Genomic DNA, 19,227 nt, shown 5'->3' with positions numbered 1-19,227 from the left:
GCGCGTTCGAACGGCTGGCTTACTTCCGATCTCCATCTCGAGCCACAGCTTCATCTGTTTGCAGTGTGTTAGCAGGCGGCCCCTGGACAACATGCGAGTCTCAACTTACGGGAGCAGAGCGCTTGAGGTACTTGGCGGTGGTCTCGATGTTGTAGGAGACATCCTCTGTATTTCGTTAGCTACAGCCTCAGGCAGATGGGCTCGAGGACTACGAACCCTCAGAAAGGTCGATCATGTGGGAGGAGAAAAGGGGAGTGCCGGAGCGCTTGAACTCCTCCTCGTCGGCGGCGATCATGCCGTCGAGCCATGGCAGAAGCTTCTTGCTGCGACAGGAGTCAGTTTCCGCGAGGGACCAATGGACTTGAGGAGGTCGGATTGGACTTACGCGCAGTGGTCGGAGTGGAGGACGACGGGAACGCCGTAGATGGGGGCGATAGAGCGGATGTAGTGGGCGGCAGCGATGGCACCGGCGACGGAAGCCTCCTGCTTCTCAGCGCTGTTGGGAATGCCCTTGCCGGCGAAGTAGGCGGCACCACCCTGGGAACTGGAGAGCTGTCAGACACTTTGCAATATGGCGCCGGCGTGGCCTCTGGGGGCTGCGACGTACGTCTGGAGGATGATGGGGGACTTGGCCTCGCGGGCAGCCTCGAGAGCGGCAACGGCGGTGGAAGAGGAGGTCTGCGAGGCGGGGTCGTTGTTAGCCGATTGTCACCAAATCACCCCTCATTTCAGTCCTTTTCTCCCTTTTGCTCCTGCTCTGCGACGCAACACCGGTTGGCGGCATGGAAAGTACTTACGACGTTGGCAGCGGGAATGGCGAACTCCTTCTCCTTGGCGTAGGTGAAGAGCTTCAGCAGGTCGTCGCCGTAGACGACACCGGGCTTGATGTTGAGATCCTGGAGGAGACCCATTGTGGATGGCGGGGTATCTGACGTGTGTGAAGGAGTTTGGTAGGAGGGGTTATTTCCTGTTACGAGTTGTCCAGAAAAAGTTTGGACTCTGCGAATTGATGCTCAGAAGCAATGAGTTGGGAGAAGTTGCAAGGTTGAGGTATTGGGAGAGAAGAGAGAGGAAGAAGATTCAATAGCAAAGTTTGGAATCAGGTGGACGCGGCCGAGTTATGTTTGATTCACACGAGCGGGATTTTAGTCGGGCTGAGCACACCTGGACGAGCCAGACCCGGTCCATGGTCCAAGGTCCAAGGTCCATTGCATCGCTCCAGTTACCGGCGGACCGCCTGCACTGCTTCCAATGGTTCACTGGGTCACTACCCGTGTTGCGTGAGGTGCAGAGGTACATGGGCCCGAACCGGCGTCTACCTGAGGAGGAGCTCCGCTCTGGCAGCTCCATGTTGCGTGGTTGCTTCCTGCTCAGGTCACTCCGGCCTTGCGATGAGGCAGGAGGTGCGACGAGGTACGTCGTGCTGCCGTCTGGGCATGTACCTTTGCCAGGAGATATCCAACATGAAGAGCTATTATAAGACATGCGCAGGACCCCCGAAATACCCAGAGGCGATGCCCGGTTCCCAAGATAGACGCCAGTGTTTTACAATGTCCGATGAGAGAAACACGACCATCCAACGATGGGAGCGTGTCTTGTCGCTGCCTCAACCTCTTCGAGTTGTTGAGGGGCAGCAAAGGACGAGGTACCTCCACCACGACGTCCATGTACCTTTTTCCTTGGACCGGGGACAGGCTGGACGAGCTGGCACGAATCACAGGGCGCCTTTCTCTTGCTCTTACCACACACTGCACCGCACCGACACCGCGACCTCGTCAAACGCGAATAACCCCTCCCCCACCCACCGTCCAATTGACGTCAAAAAATATGGCCGCTGCACCACCTGTCGGAGTCATTGGGGGGTAAGGATCCACCACTTAATCCCTCGCTGCTCTGTGCATTTTCATGGCTTGCTATGCTCTTTTTGGGCGACGTTGGTCCGTTTCCCGCTGCTTTTGTGTGGTGGTGCTTTGCCTAGCTGGCAGTTTTTTTTTTTCCTCTTCCCCCATTAGCTGCACCGACACCGCTGTTGGCTGCTGACAATCATGGCATTTGACTTTTCCACCTCGAGATATCTCGGCCTTATTATGGTGTCCGCTGCGATATTTAATGGATTGCCCCGTGGACATCGAATGACTCGATAGCCTGGCTTTCTATCCCAGGGCTACTTCATGGATTACTGCTTGGCATCCAGCACGCCTTTCACCGAGAAGTTCTCGGTGTGATCTTCCCACCTACATCCCATCTGTCCTGGAAGCTGATGATGCTCTCGGGAAACTCCCACGTCGCCCGCAACAACGAATCTCCGTCGCACATGCTACACCGACCCCTCCACTACCCCTCCATCCCGTTCCGAGCGCCAGCATGAACAGCCCGATCTCACCTCGCCAATTTCCTTACCTTATGCAGGCCATGCCCCGGAAAAGCACGGCCAATCGCGCCGCTTCATGACGATAACCTCCCCGGCCATGAACTCATCCTGGCACCTTTCCCATTCGCACCCTTTCCACCCCCAGCCTTAGCCATTGCCGAAGCCCGGGAAGATGCGGGATCGCGTCGGGCATCTCGACCCTTCGTCCGCCGAGGATCGAAAACTCACGACTCCAAGAGACGAACTCGTGGCCACCACTTCCTCGGTCCATCGCCTCCCGCCCCGCGATGTCCTCCTTGGTTGCCGGAGAAATTCCACACAGCTCGGCTCATCTCGTGTCTCTGATATCGTGACTCTCCACTTGCACGAGTTTCTCTTTCCGTCCTCCGGCGCAAATACGACCTCCAGCTCGGGTCCAAACCACGAGCCTGCATATGCCATGCTGTGACTTCACAAACATCTCGATGACTTCTGGCCAATAGCGTTACTTCTTGGAAATTCTTCAAAAACTTATCTAGTCAGTTTTGATACCACCTTGACAAGCGTCTAGCCTCATTATCGTGTACAGACGAACCAGACTGACACTTTTCTTCTCTTCCAGCAGCTTTCCGTGTCTTCATTAGCGCCGTTGCGTCGTGGGTATGTATCCGTACATCGTCCTCTCTCCTATATACCATCGCCCGTTCCAACATCTCCCATGCCCGATTCCGTCCCCCCGGCTTCGTCACCAACCCCCCCTCAGTCCAGATCCAGACCCTCCATTGCCTCCGCAACGAAGGTCTGGTCCGTTTGCAGTCCCGAAGATGCCCGTCCATCGGGCAGGGCCCCGCCGTCGTCCCCAGCTTCACTAGTGCTTCCCTCGCTCTCCGTCTCTGGAGGCGTTTGCAGACCCGTGACGCCGCGCGTCCCCATGTTCCGCTTCAGCATGCACATCTCCACTGAGATACCCGGCCCGAACGCACACCCCACCACGTAGTCGCGTACCCGGCCGTCCGGCGCAACGGCGTCCATGTCTTTGGACCGCAGCCGGTCCATGACGCTGAAGATTGTTGCCGAGCTCGAGTTTCCGTGGTTGATATAAGTGTCGTAGCTCGCTCGCATGTGGTACGACGAGATGCCCATTGTCTTTTCGGCTCCCGACAGAATCGTGGCCCCTCCAGGGTGCATAGCCCAGTCGAAGTCCTCGGGGCTTTGGTACGATGGCGGTAGCGAAGGGACGGAAGCGAGCATCTCTTTAAAAGTGGATGGAATGGCGGCCGATGCAAGCTTCGGTACTTGCGCCGAGAGAATCACCTTCCATCCTGCGTCGCTCATGTTAGCCAGTACGTCCAGGAGAGGCGAGCACGAGTGCCTTTTGACTTACCAACAGGGTCAACATCGAAGCCCAGATCATGATCTGTATCGGGAATGATCTTATGCTCCCAGCCCAGCAGATCATACACGGGTTCTGTAGGCTCGCCGACACCGTTGCTAAGCACCACCGCGCTGGCGCAATCGGAAAAGAGAGCGACGCCGATCCTCGTTTCCTGGAGCTCGTCGATGCTGTTCAGTTCGCTGCGCACCATGGTCGTGCTCACTTCGAGCGCGACGCAGAGGATCCTCGCTGGCTTGTTACGAGCTTTGTGTCCCAATGCCAGGTTCGCCGCAGTCCTCAGCGTCGCCAGGCCACCGCTGCAGCCGACCCCGTGCAGCAGCACCTTCTCGACCTGGTGTGTGATACCCAGACCCTTCACGACATAGTGGTCGAACCCGGGGTTGGCACTGTCGGTGCACGTTGTCGACACGACGTGTGTGATTTCGCTGAGGTCGATGCGGGCCTCCTCAATAGCCTTGCGTGAAGCCTCCACTGCTAACGGCACGCCGTCGCTCATGAAGACCTTGTGCAGCTCTGCAATCGAGGGCGCATCCTTGTTGTTGACGACGGGGTGTTCATGCGTGCCAATGGACGAGCGGTAGTCAATGCCAGTAAAACGGTTGATGGCCAGGACTTTTTTCATACTATGGCGCTCCCCGTCAGCGAATATGACAATTGCACCATACGGACGCAGCACACTTACGAAGGTGAGTCGGGGTAGAATTTGTTGCTCAGGTAGTCTATTGATTCCGTCTTCAACGAGTATGGCGGGTACTGGCTGCCGACGCCGATGATGGACAGACCGAGGTCTCCAAATGTGTTGGGAGCCGCCATCGTGAACGGTGAGAAGTGCGATGCGGGGGAGGGGTAGCTCGCTTTTAGGCTGGACGTGGCGCTTCTTGGAGATTTTGTCGACGAGTATGTGAATACAGAACGGTCAATGGCCAAGGTGATGAAGAAAAGAGCTCGTCGAAGCTCACGAGAAGCTGCGGGATGTATCTGGCAAAGAGGCAATGCTGGAGGCGAATCGCAATGGCTTGCGCACAAGGGCGGGAGCTGCTTGGCCTGGAGTGATGATATCACCTGCAACGACAGTACACGAATGGAGTACACCCGAGTAGGACAGCACAGCGGGACGGCGGGATGGATGGAGTTTGGGTGTGTGCTGACGGAAGAAACGATGGACAACCCGTGCAAGAGGCGAAAAGTCGGTCAGTTTAATCAGGCAAGCTCAGGTCGAGGAAATGGAAAAGACAGGTTGGGCTCATGCATGAGAAAAACATAATAGTGACGGTGGCATGGCATGGGGTGGTCGGTCGGTGGGTGGGATAAGGCGAGGGTGAGAGAGATGTGTAAGGACACCGCAAGCGCCGGCCTCTCTCGTTTTCACCGTCTCCTTTTTCTTGCACAAAGTTCTTCTCTGCTGCCCTGGGCTCAACAAATCCGCCGAGCCGCCAGGACGGTTTGGGAGCAACCAGTCTTGTTTGCTGTACCGTCTTCCGGCGATGGGCTCAGCTGCTTGCTAACGCCCCCCCCCCCCCCCCCCCCCCCCCCCTCCCTCCTCCTCCTTCCCAGGAGCCGGGGAGGAGAAACGCGTGCTTGCTCGTGGCGAACTGGGGTGCGTCGCCTCCAGGGACGGAGGTCTTGTTGCACCGTTTCGTTACGCATGTTTCCGCCCCGCGACTCTTTCTCCCCCCGACTCGGGGTGGTGGCTCCGCCTTTTGCCTCATCCTGGAATTTGAGCTTCAGCGCGCCGGGATGCTCTCCGTGGGACGAGGTGTACGATTCTACACATAAGCTGACAGTGTCCCCCACTAGTTGACCTTGGAGTACCGTGCACGCGTGGTGTATGTAGACATAACACGACAATGGGTCTAACATTCAGATATAGCCAACAAGAAAATCAAAATAAGTTTTCTTAACATCTAATCCTAACCAATCTTCATATTCTCACTGCTAAACCAATCCCTAATCTTATCCCAAATCCTAATAAACCTTTCAAAAGAGCTTTTTATTATTTTTGATTACAATTTTCCTAGAATTTAATAGGCCTAAGGTAATGAAGGATACGTCTTGGAAAGAGAAATATGGGTCTAACAGGGTCTGGACATGTATTTTGTAGAATATGGCAGTAGGATATTGGGAGCTTTATTTTCTGTCATGTTGTGTCTGCACGTATCACGCGTGCACGGTACTCCCACGTCAACTAGGGGGCTGTCAGGTTGTCTGATCACTCGAGCTGAAACATTGTCTGAATCCAACCTTCGAAGCCGACTCACGCGAGGTGGAGCTCTCGTTTGTCAAATGCCTCGGAGCCCTTATCGCGCAACATGAACCCCTGCCACTTTTTTTTTTTATTACTGGAAACTTGCCCCGGAAGCTCACCTGAAAATGGTGATGCAGCAGCGGCTGGGCTGTCTGTCGCGGCCAGTGAGTACGTGTATGGATGGCATGGGAACGGTCGAGAGGGTGTGAAGTATCCCTAGTGTAGATGGGATCGACCGCGGGTCTGTCAGGGACCAAGATGCGATTATTGGGATGCCATAATCTGACATGCGTGCGATAGTTGTATAAATAAATGTACACCGGCAGATACTTACTCGGTTGGGGGCTGGTTTCGAGGTTGATATGCTCAAGGGTGGTATTTTCCTCTTCGTCTCATGCCGTGTAGCAATGACCCTAAGGACGACAGGTCTCATCTGATCAACATTGGCCTTATCCGAAGTCATTTCGTCGTCTCTGTGCCTTGCTTCAGTCTGTGCTGATCGACCGCAACCCATTTGGGGGCCCAGACCTGGCCTGGACCGTATCCCACGGGGGCGGCCCGCGCTGACACTGTCATCTCCTTCTTTCAGCCATCGCGTTGAAATGGATAGTATCGGACAACATCCAGAAATTGGATTCGGCCAGCCAGACACCCATCTAAAAACAGATGTGCACCCACAACAAAAAGAAAGGGAAAAAAGGTGACGAGGCCGAGTTGGGAAGTCTCTTGTGGGCAACACTCGTCATGATTCATGGATCCACGGGCCACGGCCTGCGTTGGTCGTGCCATCTCCCAGCTCGCGTGCGCAGCTGGTGTGGCGGGTGGAGAGCTCACACTGACGAAAGCCAGACGTAACTGCCACCACCGTTTCAAGCTCTTACCTAATCTGCCAATGTTCCGACCCCGGTGCAACAATGACCGGAATTTCGGATGCCAAAAGGTTTGGGCTTTTGGTGTATGGTTCACACATGGCAAACGGCCCCTGAATTCCAACTTTGAGAGCCAGTCAGAAGCTCTCCAGTGGAGCTGACTAGGCTACTACTACCGGTACCTATCGCAGGTTGGTGTCGACAGGCCTTTGGGCCTGATTTGCTGGATCCTTTTGAATACTTCTGAGAAGACACTTTTCCCACACGACGGATCTTACATATAGGAGACGTAGAGAAACCTTGACAAAATAGACTTCATGTTGTTCCCCCGACCGCAGTACCTTCTGGTCGCTCGAACCACACTGGATTCATAGAGGACCCATCGAGGGCCGACTGTCTATCGCTCATCTTGACCCCTCCGTTCGGACACTTGAGTTGCTCCACAGGCCGACTGAGTGTCGCCGCGCCGTGTTTCCACCACGGAACTCGAGCTCCGGTTCCCCGGGAGGGACTACTGTATCCGACTTGTTGAGGGTGCGAAACACTTGTCAAAGAGGTAAGTACGGAGCCCGGTGTCGTAACGCGCCATTGCTACACGACCTAGATACTCACCGCATGTCGAGTCCCAGCATCTCGCCTGCGCATCTCGGCCCTCGCCGCCCTCCCCCTTCTTCCCCAAGATGCCGCTCCTCCTTGCCGCTAAGCTTCCCTTCCTCCTACACATCGCCATCGAGACGGCCGCCGCGTACTCCTTCATCCTCAAGCCCGCCAACCAGCTTCCATCCCCATCCCCCGCCGCTCAGCTGGTGCTGCAATCCTTTGGCGGGCTGCTGCTCAGCACGAACCTGACGTGTTTAATCTTGGTGGCGCGGCCGTTCGACGAGACGAGCAGGCTCGTGGCGGCGGCCTTGGCATTTTGGCATGTCTGGCCGTGCTGGCGTGCGTATGTGAGACTGACGAGGCCCGAGGTGGATGGGACGCGTACGCACAAGGGCGAGGTTGTCAGGAAGACGCTTGGCGGGCCGGCGGCTCATCTCGCGGTGCACGCCGGAATGTTTTTGTTGTTCGCCGGGGCTGCTCTTGTCTGATAGAGTTCCGCACCATCGGGGTTTTAATCGATGAGGGCCCGCGGCCTCCAGATGGATGTATGTATGTAATGCGAGTTGACTCCTTTTATCCTTCACAGCCCATGGTCTATATCATGGTGGATATCTTCATGAATGTACAGTTCTCTAAGTAAAAAACACTTTTCCCATTTTCCCTAGAGCCGTTCCTTTAGTTGCGGAACAGCCGCAGACCGGCCTCCTCTGCGTCAACCTCATCGTCGTCCTCCATCTCCGCGTCGGATGCCTGCTCGCTCAGCTCCATCTTCTGCCCAAACAGCGTGCCGAACAACCGGTCGATGGCGTCCTGCTCCCACGCCCTCCGGTCCTCGGGCGCCATAAAGTTCTGCAGCTTCTCGTGCACGTTGAACCGCATCTTGCGGCCCTTGCTCGCCCTCCGGTCGACGTGCTTCTTCGTCTTGGCCTCCTTCATCGCCGCCCACCGCACTGTGGGCTGCGCCGCCGTGCCGTTGCCGGCGTCGGACGTGCGCTGCTCGACAAGCTCCTTGAGCAGGAGCTGGTAAAAGTCGGCGTCGTCGTAGATCTCCGGGTCCTCGTTGACCTTGCGCGCCACCTGCGCGGGCGCGCAGGACCGCGGCGTGCGCGTACGCTTGATGAGGCGGTCGGCGCTGAGGAGCTGGTCCTCGAGGCTGGCAACGATCGACGTCTGCGTCGAGATGAGGTTGCGAGACTTGACCTCGACGTTGGCGCTGCGCGTCTTGGTGGACCATGTCTCGAGCACCTTCTTGCGGTACTTTGCCGCGCGCTGCTCGGCCTCCTGGATGCCCTCCCAGATGGCCTCGTTCGAAGTCGACGCGTCGTAGTCGCCGCGCTTGCGCTTCGCGCCGGCGGCTTGTTGCGCGAGCTCCGCGGGGAGCAGGCTGGCGCGGAAGCTGTCGAGGGTGTTGAGCAGCTTGAGAGCGGCCTCCTCGGCGGCCTCGTACGGCTCCGAGTTCTGCTCGTCTTCTTCCGAGGGGGACTCGACGGCGGAAAAGGAGTTTGTGGCGACGAGGGCCTTTTGGAGGCGGATGCGGATGTTGAGCAGCCCGTCAAAGGTCTTGCGCTGCTCGCGGACGGCGAGGCCCTTTTGCGCATCCTGCTGGGCGGCGGCGGAGATTGTGGCAGCGAGGACCTTTTGTCCCTCGCTCATGAGCTTGCGCTGCTCGGCTCTGGCGTCGGACTTGGAGGACTTGCGGCGGGGCTGGTCTTCGTCGGAGACGTCTGAATCTTCCTCGGAGTCTTCGTCGTCGTCGGAGCCCAGCTCCTTGTCGTCCTCGTCATCGTCCTCATCTTCGGAGCCCTCAAAACCGTCCATGTGATCCTCGTCGCTGCCGTCGGAGCCCTCATCCTCGTCTTCTTCTTCTTCTTCCTCCTCTTCGTCAGAGATAAAATCGGCAGCCTTGGGCCTTTGGCTGCGGCTGCCTTTCTTGTCCTTGGGCTGCGAGCTGCCGCGGAAAACAAAGCCATCGAGCTTCTCGTCGTCGCTGTCGCCAAGGGCGTCGTCGCTTGAGATTTCAAGGTCTTCTCCTCCGGCCGCAGCTTCGTCGGCGGCCAAGTCGGCGGTCTCGGGGTCGTCGAACTCTTCGCCGCTCGAGTCAATGTCCTCCTGTGCATCCTCGAACACGTCGCTGTCGTCCTCGTTGCTCGAATCGTTCAGCGCATCGCGGCTGACGCGAGCGCCGCGGTACTGGGGCCCGAGGGAAACGCCCTCCTTTTCGCGGAGCTTGCTCTTGCTGCAATGCTTGTTAGCCTCCCACAAGAAAATTCCAGCGTATGGTGTGGATCGTACCCGACGGTAACATAGTGCTCGGTGCCCGCGTTCTCGTCGACGCTCTCTTCACTGCCGCTTTCGTTCTCGCTCTCCTCGACAGGTTCGGCCTCAGGATCGAGATCTGTAGGATAATGTAAGCCTGTGTTAGAGTGCAGTCTCGTAAAATCTGTCGCATACCCTTTGGTGCCTTTTCTTCCCAATCGGAAGCTCTTCTACGGGTGGCCATTTTGCTGGTCTCGCGCGGTTTGTATGGCAACTGAATGGGGAACCCGCTAGGCGAAATTTCTGGGCTTCAAGAAACTTTTTGGTGGTGTCGTGCGGCAGAACCAGGAACCCCACCAATGGCATTCATTATGTAAGCTTGGCTCGGAGTTCTCAGGCATGGCCGCTGGATCTACATGAGAGTGCAGAGAAGGAAGCCTGCCAGGGCGCTAACCAACTACTGTACTGAACAACGTATCATCAGTTGGTAAATCTATCTTGGAGATACGCGAGCTTTCAAACAGCGAGCGGTATGAAACCATCGTAGAGGTTAGAAGCCCCGTTTTACGTTGGTAAAGGTTCGGTTGACCTGCTCACGACATTGAAAGAAACTCCAGCAAACATTCAGCTTCGATGCACCAGGGTCAGATTCCATTTCAAAGTTTGCATGCCAACAGCCATATCCCGACTTCACTTTAATGTCAGAATGGGCAGCCGTTTGCACCCATCTGCACCCTCCAATATCGTCTTTACAAGCAATGGCAAGTGCCCGTCTTGTCAGTAGGCTCTACAGCCAATCAACCCACGATCGCATCAGTCCAAGTGGGTGCTGGACTAGACCGGGTGACGGATCCCCCACCGATCACGTGACATCATGCGGGATGCGCTTCCCGCGGAAGATCCCCCGTCCCAGACAAAGTGAGGCTAAGGGGATGAGGTACCTTGGCTGGTGCCCCCGGCAAAGGCAGGAAAAGAAAATCGCCCATTACTCGCCTGCTTCCACATCATCCGGCAGCGACTGTCGCTCACGAAGAGAGCCCCCAAACAAAAGCCACCAGACCAAAAAGCAAGAGGTCCTGCCGGGGGGCCTCGTAATGCGCAATGGAGCAGATTGAGACGCAAGTTAGCGACTTGCGCTACTTGACCGAAGCAGCCGTCCCTCTACCGCCCGACCGCGCTCACACTTCCGCTGCTTATTCTCCACACAATCACTCTGCCCATTCCCCCCTTTCCGCCACACCCGGAGACAATTCCGCACACCAACCAGGGCCCTCGAGAGGCCTAACTGCAGTCGGCACGCCAGGTTCGAGCTCTGTATCAGGTTCTAAGAGGAAGTCGGAGGATGAGAGTAATGCTGCCAAGCAGCAGAGAAGCAAGAGGAACCGGGTGCGTTGTCTATGCCATCAGCCTACCCCTACATCTATCTTCCCTCAAAGACCCAGCCAGCTATGGCCATTTCTCCGTGCATTACAGTCCTGTTCCCGACCTATGCCATGTTCCGCCTGACCCAAACCTTGTGGAACACTAGAAAGCTAATTGCTGCTGCTGTCCCAGTACATATCCATTGCCTGGTAAGAACAGCGTCCTCTCTGTCATGTCTAGCTAGCGTGCAGCGTGGCCAAAGAGCTCCCCGTGTGCACATGCCAACTTGATGCCGCTGCAACTCTACAGCAGTGCTATCTGGGCATCTGCCAGATATCTCACTCGAACCTTTGCCTCTTACAATACCTCTTTTGACCGTATAATATACCAGTCCGAGATCACTAACCCGCCTTCCCTACAATAGCAACGAATGCAAAAGACGCAAGATCAAGTGCAATGGCGAGACTCCCTGTCAACGATGCGGAAACCTCAACTTGGCGTGCCTCTACGCCCCCAACTGCTGCTCCAATAATTTCAAGGACTCGGACGAATACAAAACCATGACAGCGCAGATGGCCCGCCTACAAGAACAGGTTGATACCCTCTACCAGAACATGAACGCCCTCCGCTCCGAAACCCTGCGTCTGGCCCCCATCCAGGACAAAGTATTGCCTCTCCCCTCGAGCACAGTTCAGGCCTCCCCGGCAAGCTCGCTGTCTCCCCTCCACCGGCCTGAGTTGACCCAACTCAAGCAGGCATCCTTCCGCGGCCCTACGAGCATGGCCTTCAGTCTTGACGTCGCAAACACCACCATCCACAACATGGGCTACAAGGGCATAGGGGATGGCGACGGTCAGAGCACGCCGCTTGGGGTACCCGAGGAGAGTCCTTTCCGCATGGCTCCCCAAGAGAGCCAAGTCGACCCATTGTGGGACTTTGGCAAGGATGAGATGATTCGCTTGTGTCGGTTGCATGAGGAAGAAGTCGGCATCATGTATCCTGTCATCAAGATACAGTCTGTCATCGAGCATGTCCGCCACCTGACGGCTTTTATGGACTCGGCCAGGAAGCAGGGCCTTACACCCAGTCTCAATGATGAGAAGACGCTCCAGCTCAAGATTGTCATGAGCTGTGCTCTGGTTGTAGAAGAGCACGGACACAGCGAAAAGGCATGCAAGCTGATTGACAGCATGGAGGCTGTACTCAACCGCAAGCTTATGGTCGAGGCAGTTGACTTTGTAAGCCTTCCGGCGTTGGCCCTTCTTGCTGGGTACAGATTCTTGGCCAGCGAAGAGATCCTCGCGTGGAGAGTCATGGGCCAGGTTACCAGGTTATGCCTGGAGATGGGCATCCACCGAACAACTGGCATCGCCAAGATTCGAAATGAAGAGGACAGAAAGAACGCTCTGAATAGTTTCTGGTCAGCCTACGTTTTGGATCGGAGGTGGGCTTTTAACACAGGCCTCCCGTTCGTGGTTTCAGATGAGGAGATTGACCCAGAGCTACCCATGCCCGTAAGCAGTCTTTTCTTATGTTTAAATAAAGACAATGCCTTACTTACTCATGAACAGGAAGAGTATCCGTATCTTGTCGCCATGATCACCTACTCAAGGTTGGGAGCCAAGGTCTGGCGCCAGGTTGCTCACTTCGGGCCTGTTCTGGCCCGCGAGCTTCGACACGAGGACATGGAGCAGCTAGATAAGGAGATTCTGCAGTGGTATGAGAACGTCCCTGAAGAGGTCAAGCTTCGTAACTGGGACAAGGAGAAGCAAATGACGTCGACTCCGTCGTATAACCTGCAGCGACTGCGTATCTGGACATATCTTCGTTTCAACCAGGTTTGTTGCTATTGATCGGCGAGCACGAGGTTGGTCCGAGACTGACATACTGCAGATCCGCATTTGGCTATACACACCGATCCTTCACAGTGCCACCAGCATCATGAGCCATTTTGTTCAGGCTCAACGTGTTGTCGACCTCGCAAAAGATACCATTCGTTATCTTAGCCACCTCAACAATACCACGAACCTTTACCGCAAGATCCAGGTTTTCTACCATCAATTTCTCACGTCGGCGATATCTGTCCTATTCTTGGCTTCAGTTCATGCGCCAGTGAGGTTCAGCCCTACTTGCCGCGAGGAGTTTTACATGGGTCTGGAGCTTGTCAAAGATCTTTCGGCCAAAAGCTGGGTGTCGCAACGGCTGTGGCGCACAATCAGTTCGCTCAAGGAGGTCGCGCCAAGCATCGGTTTGCGCAACCAGCCGGACGAGGATGCCCACAGCTCGGCGGCCCTGACTATGGCCGGCTTGGCTAGCGGACGCATGTCGACCAGTCCAGCTACAATTGCTCCTTTTGGTCGTTCTTCTGTCTCTACGACGCCCACGATACCTCAACAACAAACGCCCAATTTGGAGACGGCGCAATCACCGAACAACGGAGTTCGCATTCAAAACGAAATGAGCCGCATTTTCGAGGGCTACATGGGGCTTAACGGCTTTGCATCCGGGGGCGACGATGGCTTTGGGGGACAGCAGCCGGGCGCCAACTTGCCCTCGGCAACGACTGGTGTTTCGAACCCCTACGTTGACAACGTCTTCTTCCACTTTAGGGAGATGTTTTAGTGTTCACGTGTCCACGCCAGCCACTGTGTGTAAGTGGCGAGAGCCAAGTGCTTGAGCAGACATTCACGCTATACATTTGCGTTTGTGTTTTAAATATCAGCTTAATAATGTATGCCACTACCGATCATCGGCCAGTCCATATTCTCCTACAAGCCAAACCACTTCAGATCCTGGTCTCTCTGGACGGGTACAGTATGCCCAACTCCCTGTGCAGAGACTCCGACAAGCTTGGTACCATCGCCGTAGACCATCTGCGTGTAGCCGTTGATGGGTGTGTTGGTGGTGTTCCTAGTGAAGCTGACACCATGAATGGTCGACCACTCCTTGAGCTGCTCGGCCAGGTTGGGATAGTTGACGAACGTGTCCGCCGTGCCATGGTACGTCTGGATCCGCGGGTAACTCCCAGCGTAGTTCGGATACATAGCACGCACCTGCGCAGCCCACTGCGCACCCGTCTTCACGACTTGTCCGTTGGCGCATTTCGGATCGGCGCTGATGGGGCTCGAGCCCGGTGATCCGGCCAGACACCCCGCTGCCACACCCGAGTAACACGTAGCCGCGGCGAACATGTCCGGGTACGTGGCGGAAAGCACATTGGTCATCATGCAGCCCGAAGAGCTTCCCGTCACGAAGACGCGCTTCGGGTCGGCGCCGTAGCGGGTAATTGCGTACCGGACCATGTTGGCCAGGCCCGTGGAGTCGCCGCCGCCGTCACGCTTGAGAGTAGCGGTGCTGGCGACGTCCCAGCAATTGAAGTCCTTGGTGGAAGACGGGTAGATGACAAGGAAGGTGCGCTTCTGGTCGGAAAGCGAGATGTAGTCGGCCTGGCTGGCGTAGCCTTGCCCGGAGCCGCCGCAGGGGTGGAGGGCGAGGATAATGGCGGGGGAGGCGGCCAAGTTGGAAGGAACGGATATGTCCATGGTCAGACCGGTTGGGTTGGAGCCGAAGTTGGTGACGCGCTGAAGGGCTGCTTCGGTTTGGGCCAGCAGGGGGAGGGCGGCGAGGAGGAGGTTGGGGAGATGCATCTTGGGCTTCGGAGTGACAACGTCTGGAATCGATATTGTTGTTGATGCCGTAGAAAGGTGCTGTCTTGAGCTCTTCGCTGAAACCCACGATCATAAAGCACCCTTTATAGATAAAAGTCCCATCAGTGAAGGCTAGTTGAAAGGAGTCAAAAGGAGCCTTGACGCCCGTTTTCCCCAGCCTATATGCATGGTCTCGGCTCCAGAATTTGGCAAAAGAGTTTGCAAGCATATCACCAGTCCTCGTGCTCTGGCAGTACCGTCATTCCTTGAGAAGTGCGCAGCTCCGAGAGCCTCGTATGTAACAAGGGGGGAACATGTCAACTGTTTGGGTTGCATATGAAGCAGCGGCTATATAAGGCGAAGATTGCGTTTGCCAGGTTAGGCAGTTTTGCGGACTATCTTGCCCCCTGGGTGTGAACAAGGCCAGAGCTTCGGCAAGGGACTCGGTAGTTGGAGATTGTTATATGATCTTGGCTATGTGTAAAATAAATTGGGAGAGTTGGGGAGTTGCAGTCTATTGGTGGCCAATCTAGGCGGACCCAGAAATAGAAGGTGTTGCCTTTCTATGATTTGGGGAACCAGCTCCGTGTCCAACCTAACCAAGTGACTTTGTTCCTTGGCTGTGACCCCGGGCGAGCAGGGGGTGGGTGCCTTGGTGCGCCGTTGAACCGGTGTCGCATCCCGGGCCATAGATGTAACGGATTGACAGAAAGGAGAGGGAAAGGGGAGAAGAAAGGCCACAAGTCGTACGGCCCCCCTCCGGATGTGGGCCGAGGCCATCATTTGGTCAATCCTACTCAGAGCTCGGGGTGCCGGTCTGGAGTGGAGCCGGAGGCTCGGAACGAAAGGGCTTTTGCGCAACCAGATCTCTGGAGTTGATCAAGAGGCCGGAAGTCGAAGAATCGGCCAATACACAGAATGCCGTTTAAACCTGGCCGTTGTTTGGTTGACGTTGCGGAACTCACTTGCCTAAGCCCGATCTTTTTATCGGCGGCAAGAGTCTGACCGGATGACTCAAAGTCACCGTATTGAGCCACGCAACTCATGGAAACGGATACCGGATGACAGTCGAATCACTAGCCTGAGACAGCACGGCCTGTACAGTACAGTCTGTACTGTTACGGCTGATGGAGAAACTAAAAAAGAATTTATAACTGTGGTTCCCGAGCGACACGCTGAGAACAACATCGCTCAGCCACGTATCAACCTAATCCCTTTCAATAGATCTTACGGCATCCCCATAATTCGCACTGGGCCGCAGAACAGACAGCATTGTTTGTTTTCCATTAACAAGCAAAAGGAGAACAATCGCCATCAATAAGCCCGATATTTTGACTTCAGGTCCCCATGGAATTGTTTTCCTCCCAGTGTCTACAGACGGGACCAAAACGGCAATGTCCTTTGCAAGACTTGCCATTCGAAATCTACTGCTTGATTGCCTCCTGTCTCGATTACCCCAGCATCCTGAAGATGTGCTCCACAAACCGCTACTTCCGCGAAAACCTCAGCCCAAGGACGTTGATACCGAAAGGCCCGCTACACACATATCTCCACAAACTCGATGATGACTACAAGCTACGGAGCCATTTCGTTTGCTTCGAATGTATCCGTGTTCGACCTCGAGAATGCTTTGGGGACAAGATGAGAAACCAACGGGCGCCTTGGAGATACCCGACGTTGAGGCGCCGCTACTGGGACTGCGCCGTGCGAAGCAGGTGGTATCATCACCTGCAGCCTACAAAGATGGAAGGCGTCGTTTACTATCTTTGCTGGCGGTGTGGCAATGTGTGGAGTGAGGCTGATGCTCAACGCTGCCGAAAGGTGGAGGTTCGTATCCAAATCAACGGCGCCGACATTGGCCGGAAGTGCTGGGCCACGGTATGTTACGATCCAAAACGTGTTCCGGAGTGTCAGACTAGCGGATAGCGACATTATATCAGAGACTTCAGGGGCTTGAAAACCGTCCTACCTGGTTTTATTTGAGTGTGGGAATAGTGTTAAGGGTGTTTATCGATCTGTCGGAACGAAAGCCGCATAGAAATCTGAAGGAACTTGAGGACCGTAAACATTCCAAGCAACGGTCAAGTTTGGATATTCCAGGGTACGCTTATGTCTTCCTGAATAGTAACTGGTTTATTATCAGGTTTATTGCTCAACCGGTAGCCAGATAGGCCTAGTAAGTATGATGAAAGAGTGCGTTCATCGCTTCGCCCTGATCAATGCGAGATTACCATGGCCAATCAGTTTTGGTGGCGAATTCCTCGTCAAAGTACATAACCATAGACATGAAACAGCATGTCCAAAACATAAATCGAAGCCTAAGTAGTGAAGACAGCCGTAGCCGGAAAGTGAGGATGCGGCGGAGAGGATTCAACATAACAATGCGGCAGACTGGGGCGCTTACTGAGACTGGTGGGGTTCAATCAATTCACCACCACGCACTTTGTTCGGAAAAAGGGAAATGAGGTTCAAACAAGCTTTCTTATAAACCTTTTTAAAACTCAATCCCCACAACATCAATTCTAGCTGCTTTGGAAACCCGGCGGATCTGCACGTCTGACGGGGGCATAGACATTGCTACGTTACCCTCTCGAGGTTGACAGCGGGGCAAAATTGGTCCCCGGAATGTGGGAGACGCTGCGTCATTGGATCGACGGAAGTCCGCCGATGGGGAGCGTCTGGCGTTGAAAGAGACCGTTTTATCTCCAGACAAAATGCCAATAGTTGGTCCAGTTGGTCTGAGTTTTATTATTCTGGAGCTTCACGAAGTTTGTTGCAAGACGAACGTTTCAACGTGCTGTCAATTACACAGTCTCGTTGGCCACTTCGAGAGCTTTGCCAGTGACCGAGTTCTGAGCATAGCCAGACTTGTACTCCTTGTCCTCATAAGGCTTGGCCCCCATGTTTGTCCAGGCGCGCTCGATCATCAGAGTGACCTCTTTCTCCTTCGCGTGGAACAGCAACTCGGTGCCCCCTATCCCAAAAGCCGTGATGGATTTGTGCTGTATCGGTGTCAGACGCTTGAAATCTAGTCCAGTACGTAAAAACTCACCAAACCTAGTGTCAACTTGATAACACCATCCGCCCAGTAATGTTGGTAGATATTTGTCGGTTTCTTGCCCTGAAGAGCCAAGACCAGATTATCCGCAGCATAAATGGCCTGCTTCATGGCAGCTCGGGCATTGGGGTTAGTGACACCGGCTTCGGCAACATCGCCGCAGACGTAGATGTTAGGAAGCGAGTCGGCATCAATTTGCATCGTCGGCTTGACCTTGATCCGGCCTGTTTTGGCGATTGCCTCGGGGACGAACTCGCTGATAAGCTGAGAGGAAGGTTGCTGGCCGATTGCATTGACCTGATTAGAGTATAAGCGGCCGAGTGAAAAGGGAGTACTGTGTGTAAAACCTGAGACTTACCAAAAAGTCACATTCCACCCTGCGGCCAGAACGAAGGGTAACGAAGCCATCCACAGGAGAGTCGGTAGTCGTCCGTTCTCCCAGAATCACTTCAATACCAAGGTCCGTCAACCCCTTGAGGGCTCCGGCCTGCAGATCTTTGCCAAATCGATTCATGACTGCATCCCTGGAATGGACTAATGTCACATTCTTCTCGGGATACTGATCTTTGGCATCCGTGGCAAGTTCAACACCCGCAGCACCTCCTCCGACCACAACCAGGTTCTTGGCGGCCTTAATACGCTGCTGGAAGCTTTGCAGCAACTGAACTCCCTCTGCCTTGTCTGTTGAGCCTACTCGCGATGGCAATGACATGCCAACACCGGATCCCGTTGCAATAACCATATAAGAGTACGGAATCTCTTCGCCAGTGCCTTGAATAGTTACTGTTTTCTCCGTAATAGTCGAAACACGGTCATGAACCCATCGCACGATGGACTCGGAGCCCGCCGGCAGATAGGGGCCATACGGGATGAATGTCTTGTGCTCGTGTCCCTCAACGACACAAAAGCGAGGCAAGGTCCATGTGAATTGCCAGTGACGGTTTGGTTCGACGATAATCAGGCGGTATGGCCCGTCTGCTGGAAGTGAAGTTGCAATTACTCGGGCGGCATGGTAACCAGCGAAGGAAGCCCCAATGACAACAATGTTAATCGGCTCGGCATCCTTCGCTGCAGGACCAGTGGTAATTTTTTTTGTCGTGTACGACCGCGAGAAGAAGTCCGCATAAAGTCGCAGTGTGTATCCCACAAGTCTCACAAAGAGGACCACTTTGTGCAACTTCTTGAGCATGGTAGCTGATGGCCGGAACCCGCGGGTTTTCTGGGGGCGAAATTGACGGAGAACTTTCGTCACACAAGGGAGAAAGGGAGGTTAGGGGAAGGGTGTGGCCTTGACAGGATCAGATTAGACGGACATCGCCAATACTTATCAGATGCATCTGATTAGATCAAAAGGGGGAAACGTCCGTTAGCGTGCGCCCTGTCGGTGGACGAATCGGCTTCGAATTCACCGACGGGGCTTCGGCCGACGCGATCCCTGCATCAG

The 19,227-nt window shown here is 55.0% G+C and overlaps 7 protein-coding genes across 7 annotated transcripts; 3 read left to right on the top strand and 4 right to left on the bottom strand.

The window, feature by feature from the left end:
• Window positions 1–3,109: 3,109 nt before the first annotated feature.
• On the bottom strand, window positions 3,110–4,559 carry ColSpa_09820 (chalcone synthase; the record flags this gene model as incomplete). The annotated part of the gene is made up of 3 exons (XM_049276032.1): window positions 3,110–3,672; window positions 3,735–4,369; window positions 4,429–4,559. The coding sequence occupies 3 exons, from the start codon at window positions 4,557–4,559 to the stop codon at window positions 3,110–3,112; spliced, it is 1,329 nt and encodes a 442-aa protein (XP_049131989.1).
• Window positions 4,560–7,540: 2,981 nt separating this feature from the next.
• On the top strand, window positions 7,541–7,948 carry ColSpa_09819 (uncharacterized protein; the record flags this gene model as incomplete). Its single annotated transcript, XM_049276031.1, has 1 exon — window positions 7,541–7,948. One exon carries the CDS (start codon window positions 7,541–7,543, stop codon window positions 7,946–7,948), a length of 408 nt encoding a protein of 135 aa, XP_049131988.1.
• A 101-nt stretch (window positions 7,949–8,049) lies between these two features.
• ColSpa_09818 (uncharacterized protein) lies at window positions 8,050–9,871 on the top strand (the record flags this gene model as incomplete). Its single annotated transcript, XM_049276030.1, has 4 exons — window positions 8,050–8,096; window positions 8,126–9,100; window positions 9,503–9,707; window positions 9,734–9,871. The coding sequence occupies 4 exons, from the start codon at window positions 8,050–8,052 to the stop codon at window positions 9,869–9,871; spliced, it is 1,365 nt and encodes a 454-aa protein (XP_049131987.1).
• ColSpa_09817 (protein bfr2) lies at window positions 8,136–9,960 on the bottom strand (the record flags this gene model as incomplete). The annotated part of the gene is made up of 4 exons (XM_049276029.1): window positions 8,136–9,095; window positions 9,423–9,696; window positions 9,753–9,855; window positions 9,912–9,960. The coding sequence occupies 4 exons, from the start codon at window positions 9,958–9,960 to the stop codon at window positions 8,136–8,138; spliced, it is 1,386 nt and encodes a 461-aa protein (XP_049131986.1).
• Window positions 9,961–11,638: 1,678 nt separating this feature from the next.
• On the top strand, window positions 11,639–13,700 carry ColSpa_09816 (putative transcriptional regulatory protein; the record flags this gene model as incomplete). Its single annotated transcript, XM_049276028.1, has 3 exons — window positions 11,639–12,592; window positions 12,650–12,916; window positions 12,972–13,700. 3 exons carry the CDS (start codon window positions 11,639–11,641, stop codon window positions 13,698–13,700), a joined length of 1,950 nt encoding a protein of 649 aa, XP_049131985.1.
• Window positions 13,701–13,846: 146 nt separating this feature from the next.
• On the bottom strand, window positions 13,847–14,725 carry ColSpa_09815 (feruloyl esterase B; the record flags this gene model as incomplete). Its single annotated transcript, XM_049276027.1, has 1 exon — window positions 13,847–14,725. The coding sequence occupies one exon, from the start codon at window positions 14,723–14,725 to the stop codon at window positions 13,847–13,849; it is 879 nt and encodes a 292-aa protein (XP_049131984.1).
• Window positions 14,726–17,529: 2,804 nt separating this feature from the next.
• Window positions 17,530–18,972, bottom strand: ColSpa_09814 (Fe-regulated protein 8; the record flags this gene model as incomplete). Its single annotated transcript, XM_049276026.1, has 3 exons — window positions 17,530–17,727; window positions 17,778–18,080; window positions 18,142–18,972. 3 exons carry the CDS (start codon window positions 18,970–18,972, stop codon window positions 17,530–17,532), a joined length of 1,332 nt encoding a protein of 443 aa, XP_049131983.1.
• Between the last annotated feature and the right edge of the window lie 255 nt (window positions 18,973–19,227).

This window comes from Colletotrichum spaethianum (assembly GCF_022836535.1).
Source record: "Colletotrichum spaethianum MAFF 239500 DNA, contig30, whole genome shotgun sequence".
Lineage (NCBI taxonomy): Eukaryota > Fungi > Ascomycota > Sordariomycetes > Glomerellales > Glomerellaceae > Colletotrichum > Colletotrichum spaethianum.
Note: the sequence above shows the minus strand (reverse complement) of the source record. Positions and strands in the feature narration are given on the sequence as shown.